The sequence below is a fragment of the Limulus polyphemus genome, unplaced genomic scaffold (assembly GCF_000517525.1).
Source record: "Limulus polyphemus unplaced genomic scaffold, Limulus_polyphemus-2.1.2 Scaffold217, whole genome shotgun sequence".
Taxonomy (NCBI): Eukaryota; Metazoa; Arthropoda; class Merostomata; order Xiphosura; family Limulidae; genus Limulus; species Limulus polyphemus.
Genome location: NW_013665827.1, coordinates 126,318 through 135,784, shown reverse-complemented (window position 1 = coordinate 135,784; position 9,467 = coordinate 126,318). Strand labels below are relative to the sequence as shown.

Genomic DNA, 9,467 nt, shown 5'->3' with positions numbered 1-9,467 from the left:
AAAGTCACCTAAACGAAATTTGCTGTACCATCGTTGACACTTACGAACGTTCAAAACATTTCCATAGACTTCTTTACATTTTTTTGTGGCTACAGAGGCGTTGTTCCCCTCCTTGTATTCAAACAGCATTACATGACGAATGTATGCCATCACTATAAGGGATTAGATTATACTAAACTTTAATCGATGGAAACAACTGTAAACAACTCTATTCAATTAAAAATATTACACATTATATATGCTAACTAACGTGACGTTTAAGCGGTTAGTTTAGCTATTATACAAGATGTACGTTTTTTGGGGGGGGTGGATGAAGTGTTCCACAACGCGAAATTAATTTCTTGACGACGTAATACATCAAGTTAGTTAAGGATAATGATGGCATTTTCACCATGATTTCAGGTCTACTTCGAGTTAGTTTATTATAATGGTGACATTATCACCAAGATTTCAGGTCTACTTCGAACTAGTTTATAAAAGTTGTGGTATTATCACCACGATTTGAGATCTACTTCGAGTTAATTTATAATAGTCTTGGTATTTTCACTGGGATTTCAGGACTACTTGTAGTTAGTTTACAATAGTGATGGTATTATCATTGGGATTTGAGGTCTACTTCTAATTAGTTTATAATCGTCGTAGTATTATTACTGGAATTTCAGGTCTTCTTCTAGCTAGTTTATTATAGTGATGGTATTATAACTGGGATTTCAGGTCTTCTTCTAGTTAGTTTATAATAATGGTAGTATTATTACTGGAATTTCAGTTCAACTTCTACTTAGTTTGTAATAGTAGTGGTATTATCAATAGGAGTTCAGACCTACTTCTAGTTAGTTTAAAATACTGGTGGTATTATCAATAGGAGTTCAGATCTACTTCTAGTTAGTTTATATTAGTGGTGGTATTATCACTGGGATTTCATGTCTACTTCGAGGTAGTTTATAACAGTGGTGGTATTATGACCACTATTTCAAATCTACTTCTAGTTAGTTTATAATAGTGGTGGTATCATCACTGGGTTTTCAGGTCTATTTCAAGTTAGCTTAATATAATGCTGGTATTATCACTAGGATTTAAGATCTACTTCTGGTTAGTTTATAACAGTGGTGGTATTATAACTGGGATTTCAGGTCTACTTATAGTTAGGTTGTAATACTGGTAGTATTATCACTGGGATTTCAGATCTACTTCGAGATAGCTTGTAATAGTGGTAGTATTATCACTGGGATTTCATGTTTACTTCGAGGTACTTTATAACAGTGGTGGTAGTATCACTGGGATTTCAGGTCTACTTCGAGTTAGTTTATAATAGTGGTGGCATTATCACTGGGATTTTGGGTCAAATTCTAGTTCGTTTGTAATAGTGGTAGTATTATCACTGGGAATTCAGATCTACTTCAAGTTAATTTGTAATAGTGGTTCTATTATCACTGGGAGTTCATCTCTAAACCACTATTACAAACTAACTCGAAGTAGAACTAAAATCTGAGTTACAATACCACCACTATCATAAACTAACTCGAAAGAATATCACCATGATTTGAGATCTACTTCGAGTTAATTTATAATAGTCTTGGTATTTTCACTGGGATTTGAGGAATACTTGTAGTTAGTTTACAATAGTGATAGTATTATCACTGGGATTTGAGGTCTACTTATAATTAGTTTATAATCGTGGTAGTATTATCACTGAAATTTCAGGTCTTCTTCTAGCTAGTTTATTATAGTGATGGTATTATGACTGGGATTTCAGGTCTACTTATAGTTAGGTTGTAATACTGGTAGTATTATCACTGGGATTTCAGATCTACTTCCAGTTATTTCGTAATAGTTGTGGTATTATCACTGGGATTACAGGTCTACTTATAGTTATTTGATAATAGTTGTGGTATTATCACCGGGATTTCAGGTCTACTTCTAGTTATTTGGTAATAATGATGGTATTATCACCAGGAAATTAGGTAGACTTCTAGTGATTTTGTAATTGTGGTGATATTAATTATTGGGATTTTAGTTCTATTTCGAGTTAGTTTGTAATAGTGGGGGGTATTATCACCACGATTTGAGATCTACTTCGAGTTATTTTGTAATAGTGGTAGTATTAACACTGGGATTCCAGGTCTACTTCTAGTTATTTGGTAATAGTTGTGGTATTATCACCAAGAAATCAGGTTGTCTTCTAGTGATTTTGTAATTGTGGTGATATTAATTACTGGGATTTTAGTTCTAATTCTAGTTAGTTTGTAATAGTGGTGGTATTATCACTGGGATTTCAGGTCTACTTCTAGTTATTTGGTAATAGTTGTGGTATTATCACCAGGAAATCAGGTAGTCTTCTAGTGATTTTGTAATTGTGGTGATATTAATTACTGGGATTTTAGTTCTAATTCGAGTTAGTTTGTAATAGTAGTGGTATTATCTTCCGGATTTGAGATCTACTTCGAGTTGGTTTATAATAGTGGTGGTATTTTCACTGTGTTTTCAGGTCTACTTCTAGTTATTTTATCATAGTGATGGTATTATCACTGGGCTTTTAGGTTTACTTCCAGTTATTTTGTAATTGTTGTGGTATTATCACTGGGATTTCACGTCTACTTCCAGTTAATTTATAATAGTGGTGGTATTATCACTGGGATTTCAGATCTATTTCTAGTTGTTTTGTAATAGTGCTGCTATTATCACTGGGATTTCAGGTCTACTTTTAGTTAGTTTATAGTAGTGGTGGTATTATCACCAAGATTTCAGGTCTATTTCGAACTAGTTTATAAAAGTTGTGGTATTATCACCACGATTTGAGATTTACTTCGAGTTAATTTATAATAGTCTTGGTATTTTCACTGAGATTTCAGGACTACTTGTAGTTAGTTTACAATAGTGATGGTATTATCACTGGGATTTGAGGTCTACTTCTAATTAGTTTATAATCGTCGTAGTATTATCATTGGAATTTCAGATCTACTTTGAGTTAGTTTGTTATATGGTGGTATTATCGCCACGATTTGAGAACTACTTCGAGTTGGTTTATAATAGTGGTGGTATTTTCACTGGGATTTAGATCTTCTTCTAGTTATTTGGTAATAATGGTGATATTATCACGAGGATTTCAGGTTTACTTCGAGTGAGTATATAATAGTGATAGTATTATGACTGAGATTTCAGGTCTACTTATAGTTAGGTATTAATAGAGGTAGTATTATCACTGGGATTCCATATCTCCTTCCAGTTATTTCGTAATAGTTGTGGTATTATCACTGGGATTTCAGATCTACTTCTAGTAATTTGATAATAACTGTGGTATTATCACTGGGATTTCAGGTCTACTTCTAGTTATTTGGTAATAATGGTGGTATTATCACCAGGAAATCAGGTAGACTTCTAGTGATTTTGTAATTTTGGTGATATTAATACTGGGATTTTATTTTTATTTCGAGTTACTTTGTAATAGTGGGTGTATGATCTTCCGGATTTGAGATCTACCTCGAGTTGGTTTATAATAGTGGTGGTATTTTCACTGGGATTTCAGGTCTACTTCTAGTTATTTTATCATAATGATGGTATTATCACTGAGATTTTAGGTTTACTTCCAGTTATTTTGTAATAGTGGGGGTATTATCTTCCGGATTTGAGATCTACTTCGAGTTGGTTTATAATAGTGGTGGTATTTTCACTGGGATTTCACGTCTACTTCTAGTTACTTTATCATAGTGATGGTATTATCACTGAGATTTTAGGTTTACTTCCAGTTATTTTGTAATAGTTGTGGTATTATCACTGGGATTTCAGGTATACTTTTAGTTAGTTTATAGTAGTGGTGGTATTATTACCAAGATTTCAAATCTACTTCGATCTAGTTTATAATAGTTGTGGTATTATCACTGGTATTTCTTATCTACTTAGAGTTAATTTGTAATAGTGGTATTATCTCTGGGATTTCATATATACTTCTTGTTAGTTTATAATAGTGAAGATATTATCACTGGTATTTCATATCTACTTAGAGTTAGTTTGTAATAGTGGTAGTATTATCAATAGGATTTTAGATCCACTTCTAGGAAGTTTATAGTATTTGTGGTATTATCTCTGGGATTTCATATATACTTCTAGTTAGTTTATAATAGTGGTGGTATTATTACTGGTATTTCATATCTACTTAGAGTTAGTTTGTAATAGTGTTGGTTTTATCACTGGGATTTCAGGTCTACTTCGAGTGAGTTTTTAATAGTGATGGTATTATCATAACTTTCGATATTTCAAATGTACTTCGAGTTAGTTTATAATAGTCGTAGTATTATTATCACTGGGATTAAGGTCTACTTCTAGTTAGTTTGTAATTGTGGTAGCATTATCACTGGGATTTCAGGTGTACTTTGAGTTAAGTTATATTAGTGGTGGTATTATCACTGGGATGTTTGAACTACATAAATGTAGTTTAAATATAATGTTGGTAGCATTTTTATTGGGATGTTTGAACTTCTTCCAGTTAGTTTGTAAAACTGATGACACTGTTAAAGGGATTACTTCAGTAAAATATGATTTAATCATTGTTATTGGATCTTAACGTATTGTGTTTTAAGAGGATTACGAATTAAGATTATTTCTTTCATGTGCTATCACCAGTAAAGAAGTCATATTATCAGTGCCATTTCCTCTTACTAATTGATTCAAAAGACGAAATAACGAAAAGTTAAATCGGTCGTTTGAAAACTACATATCGGACTGCGGATTGAAGGATCTTGGGTTCGAGAAATGATGGACCTGAACTCACTCCGCACCGTGGGCTCCTTATAATAGTGACAGTGAAACCCATTATTTGATTCCAGGAGTGCTACTGGCTGGCCACCTTCATCTGATCAGTTGCTTAAAATTAGGGCAGGCTGTAGCTGAATCCTAGGGGAGTTTGGACCAAGCTGTTTAGCCCACGTGCACATTAGACGCCATTCATGTTGAAAATTCTAATTCTTTTTATTTTATATCTTATATGGGATAAAGTCAGTGAATTAATTTTTAATAGCATAAATACTCATCAGATGACTTGATGAAGATTACTGAAATTAAAATGAAAAGTTTGAATTTATATTACTTTATTGTACATTCAGCTTACATTAAATTTGACCTCATTCGTTAAAGTTATCCTCACGTGAATAAATTGATGAATATCTCCTGAAACTAATAATGAAAACTATTTATTTTTGCTGTAGATATCGTTATAAGCTTGAATTTTTATTATACAGTAAGGTTACACTGAATTTGAACCCATTCACAAAAGTTCTTCTCACTTTCTATCAGCGATAGAAAATCCTTTTCGATCCAAATTGTCGATCTCTCGTTCTTCGCGTTTATCAAGAACTCATTGGAACCGTGGCTAATCCATAGTTGAGTACGTGCAGGGCCCGAGACTCCCAGAACGCCTCCTGTGAAATGACTAAACGACTTCGGGTTATTTTTGTTGTCCGTAGTCTTTCTGAGTGTCCACTCGCGCGTTAACCTTACTCACGGTAGAGCAATAAAGTGGTTATCGGAGTGGATTATCGCTGTTTTGATGACATGATCGTTCCGGCTCTGTCCTGGCAATAATAAAAAAACGGAAATAGAGTTATTTGGGAAGTAATGGGAAAATAACTAATTCACAAGTTTTCTACCGAATTTGTCCGCTCAGCGTAGTGGCGAAAAGATAAAAACTACAATTTGTTTGATATAATATGTTACAGTGTTTGTGGTGACCTAATTTCAGCTTCATAACTAATGAAGTTGCAATTTTCTCCAAATCTCAGACAACAAATAGTGTATTATAAAAGAAAGTACAATTAGATTAATATGATATGTGATATAAATTAGAACGTTTGTTTTAGTAAAGGAATTAACAAATAATTAATAATTTTACTGTCTGATGAAATTGAAATATTTTATCAAAAAATCCAACAACTTTTTATCTTTTATCTACACGTAGTATAATGAAAAATGTTTCTCATTTATAACTCCAGGAGATTTGTTGTTACACTATAAGTAAAACATGTTTAGAAATCGTACCATTATCTCTAACGGAATATATTTGTTTTTGACGCAGCGACGTTTTCTATATCACATTGTATGCCAATGTATACATTCCTATGGAGTAGACTTTTTGATCTTCACTTTGCAAATAAACCATAACTTTAGTTATGTTTGATGTCCACATAAATAATCTGAAACCAATGGTATTTGCAACTACAAGTTATGAATTACATTATACGTGTATGTTTAGAAAAATAACGTAAACGTAAAATGTTTTTAGAAATATTGCCGAACAGTATCTTACGCAGAAGAAAATGAAAACCTTTATTTTGAAAGTTACGGTTCAAATGTCGAAAGGTTGCCGAGCATTAGAAACTGACTGGCCTAAAATTTGAGATAATTCTTACTGTCTTTTCAGGTATACGGATTCAGACAATCTGCTTAATAAAAAAAAACTAGGATAACTTTAACTCGTTTAACAACATCAAGAATTTGAACCTCAATTATTTGTAAAGTACTTTCACACTGTGCACTTTGAGGTGTGAAAATATTTGGCTGTATTCGAATACTATTTGTTATTTACATACTTTATCATAATCATAACCTTTTTTCTTTCTTCTGAGTAGTGTGGTGCAATTCAAAGTTATTTTACCTTGTTGTTTCAATACCAGTAGATTAATCCTTGCAGAAAACCGTGCTCAACCGAATACTTTTAACTTGATAAACCGAAAGAGTTGTGATATGAAATATAATTAATCTATTTATAGACTTTATATAATTTTAAACTTGCTGATTTTGCTGTAGACCCTAATTTTGAACTATTGACCAGAGGGAAGATAGCCAATCAGCAGCACTCCACCATCCACACTAAGAGATCGTCTGTCACTCTTGTCTAGAACCTACAGCTTAAGTGGGTGGAATATTTCGTTGTATCGATGGTGGAAAGAAAAAAGATTACGTGTTTGTATTTAACCTATTTATCAATAAAAACGTCATATTTGTTATAAATGTTTTATTTTTAGTGATATAGAGAACTATTATATAATTGAATATCTAGCAGTTAAGAAAAAATGTTAAAACACCACTCGTGTTTGTTTTGTGTGTGGTACTCTTAAAAAGGATATCTTTACAGGTTTTAATGTCAACCATTTGGACATTGCTCCTCGTTACGCAAGTATTTTGATGGGAATGTCTAACGGGTTTGGCACTTTATCCGGAATGATTTGCCCAATAGTTGTGGAGACCCTCACCAAACATTCGGTAAGATCGATACTAGTTGTTTAGGTTACTTAGTCAAATTATTAATAAAATTATTTAAATGTAATATGCTTTATTATATTAATATCCCACGAGAGTCTCCGCCAGGAACGACTCATGTTTATCATTCTTTCCATTATATTTTAAAAGAGAGAAAATTATAAATGTACGTGACCAGGATACGTCAAAGTAGATTAATAAAGCACTTACTTTTGGAAACTGTGTAGATGCAAATGTTCCTTTTCAATGTGCAAATAGATGGCAGCAACATAAGTTACGTACTAGAAATTACGTTTCTTGTCAAAACGAATCAGCAAACGTATCCACTGCATCATTACAGCACGTGTTTGTTTCTGGTATGCAGTATTTGAACTTTTCTCGTGTAAGTATATTTTCCACTGGATCTTCTTGGCAAAATAAAGTTGACTTTTGAGCAGCTAGTAAAATTATTTAATTATATATATATTCAGTTAAAAACATTTAATATAATGTATCGTCTCACATCACGAATACAACAGTTCACAGCTTATCATCCTCACTTTGGCGCCGGAAATTAACCAAGAACTTTTACATTGAGGACAGGTTTTATTTATACATTTGGTATAGCACTTTTAAACTTTATATGTGATAAGTAAATTCCAGCTTTTTTTAGCCCAAGACAAATTTTAGCTGTTTGATGTCTTGATCCTGACATTCTTTCCAAAATGTTTGCTGAAAATTTCACGCGTCATTTCAGCTATAACGCAATACACACCATAAAACGAACTTGCAGTTGGGGTCGCAAACTCTCCCCCACTAGGCCACAAACAGGAACTGATTTATTCAGTTTGAAAGGATATCAAAGCCGTTCCGAAGCAGAGGTAGGGAAAACAAGATTCTGTGAATAGAGAAAAGGCTTTGCGGGCGCAGTAAGTCTCAGAGCTCTCCTGGAATTCGTTAAGCTGGGAAAACCTTCATCAAACGGTCGTGTGGTTTCCATCTTAATCCCCCGGCACTCTATCAGTGGGGGGATTCGAGTGTATTATTGCTAATGTGACGAAGTCGAGCGGAATGTGAAACAGAGGTTTCAATACAAGCTCAATATGATTTATAGAGGCAGTTTACAGTTGATGCAGTACAATAGGTGGATTGTTCCATAAAATACAACACGGCGCAAATGAGCTGAAGTCTAGTGTTCAGGCTATGCGGAAGGTTTAATTGTGTGTGATGTTAAGTACTTTACAGTCCATTTGATATTCGGTTTTAGCAAGCACATTCCTGGAAGTTTTTAGAACTATTTTATTCATAGAGATTTAGATTGATTGGAAAACTTGATATCCTTATATATATATATGCAGACTTAGAACTATTTTAAAAGCCTGACATTTCTTAGGTTTTAGAACAGCAGTTGCTAAGCTGTCTTTAGAACACACTACCACGCTTTACTATAGTGGCTTATTAAAACAACCACCTCTAAATCTGTTAATATCTTAAGCCCTCTTCTATTGTAAGCCCCTCAGTGACAAAGTTGTATGTCTGCAGGCTTATACAGATAGTCCATTGTGTAGCTTCGGGCTTTATTATAAAAAACAAATCTATTGTATAGTTATATCATTCCACTGAAACAGTGTTATTTAAAGAGACGAATGCAAATTATAGTTAGACTAATATTAAAAATCCATTCAGAATTGTTCTCAGAATAACCCAGTGACAAGAATCAAACACTTATAACCAACTGTGAGTCACATATTTAATTCATGCTCACCTAGTGAAAAACATTGGAAGTAACAGTTAATAATAAACAACGCAAGAAGTTCAGAAAACGTGAACTATTTAGAAAGAATGAGCTGTATTCCGTTAAATTTTCGCAACTAAATCACAACATACCCACTAATTTTTAACTTATATGTTAATATGCAACTAAATAATTCATTTCTATGAAAAACACAGCTTTGATTTAGACATTTCCTCAGAAGTAGTATTAAAACTAACGGTTATTCTTCGTGGTGCTAACATTTCGAAACGACTGTTAACTCTGAAATCCGTCTCTAGAAAAATTTATATTGCACAATGACCGAAAGACCTAATTATCTTTCAGCTTTGTTTTGTTTCAATTTTATTTCGCATTAACTCGTATATTAAGCGATAATATTATTAAACGTTTATTACTCTGATACATTCAAACATTTTTGAACTGCGGTCTCTGTCTATCAATTCTAAAACAATATTTTTATTAACCC

The 9,467-nt window shown here is 33.0% G+C and overlaps 1 protein-coding gene across 1 annotated transcript in view; it reads left to right on the top strand.

The window, feature by feature from the left end:
- Positions 1–9,467, top strand: part of LOC106478494 (vesicular glutamate transporter 1-like) — a 168,785-nt gene that overhangs the window by 154,305 nt on the left and 5,013 nt on the right. Inside the window, exon 12 of the mRNA XM_022382106.1 lies at positions 7,124–7,251. Within this exon, the coding sequence (XP_022237814.1) occupies positions 7,124–7,251 (128 nt within the window). The remainder of the gene's footprint in view (positions 1–7,123; positions 7,252–9,467) is intronic.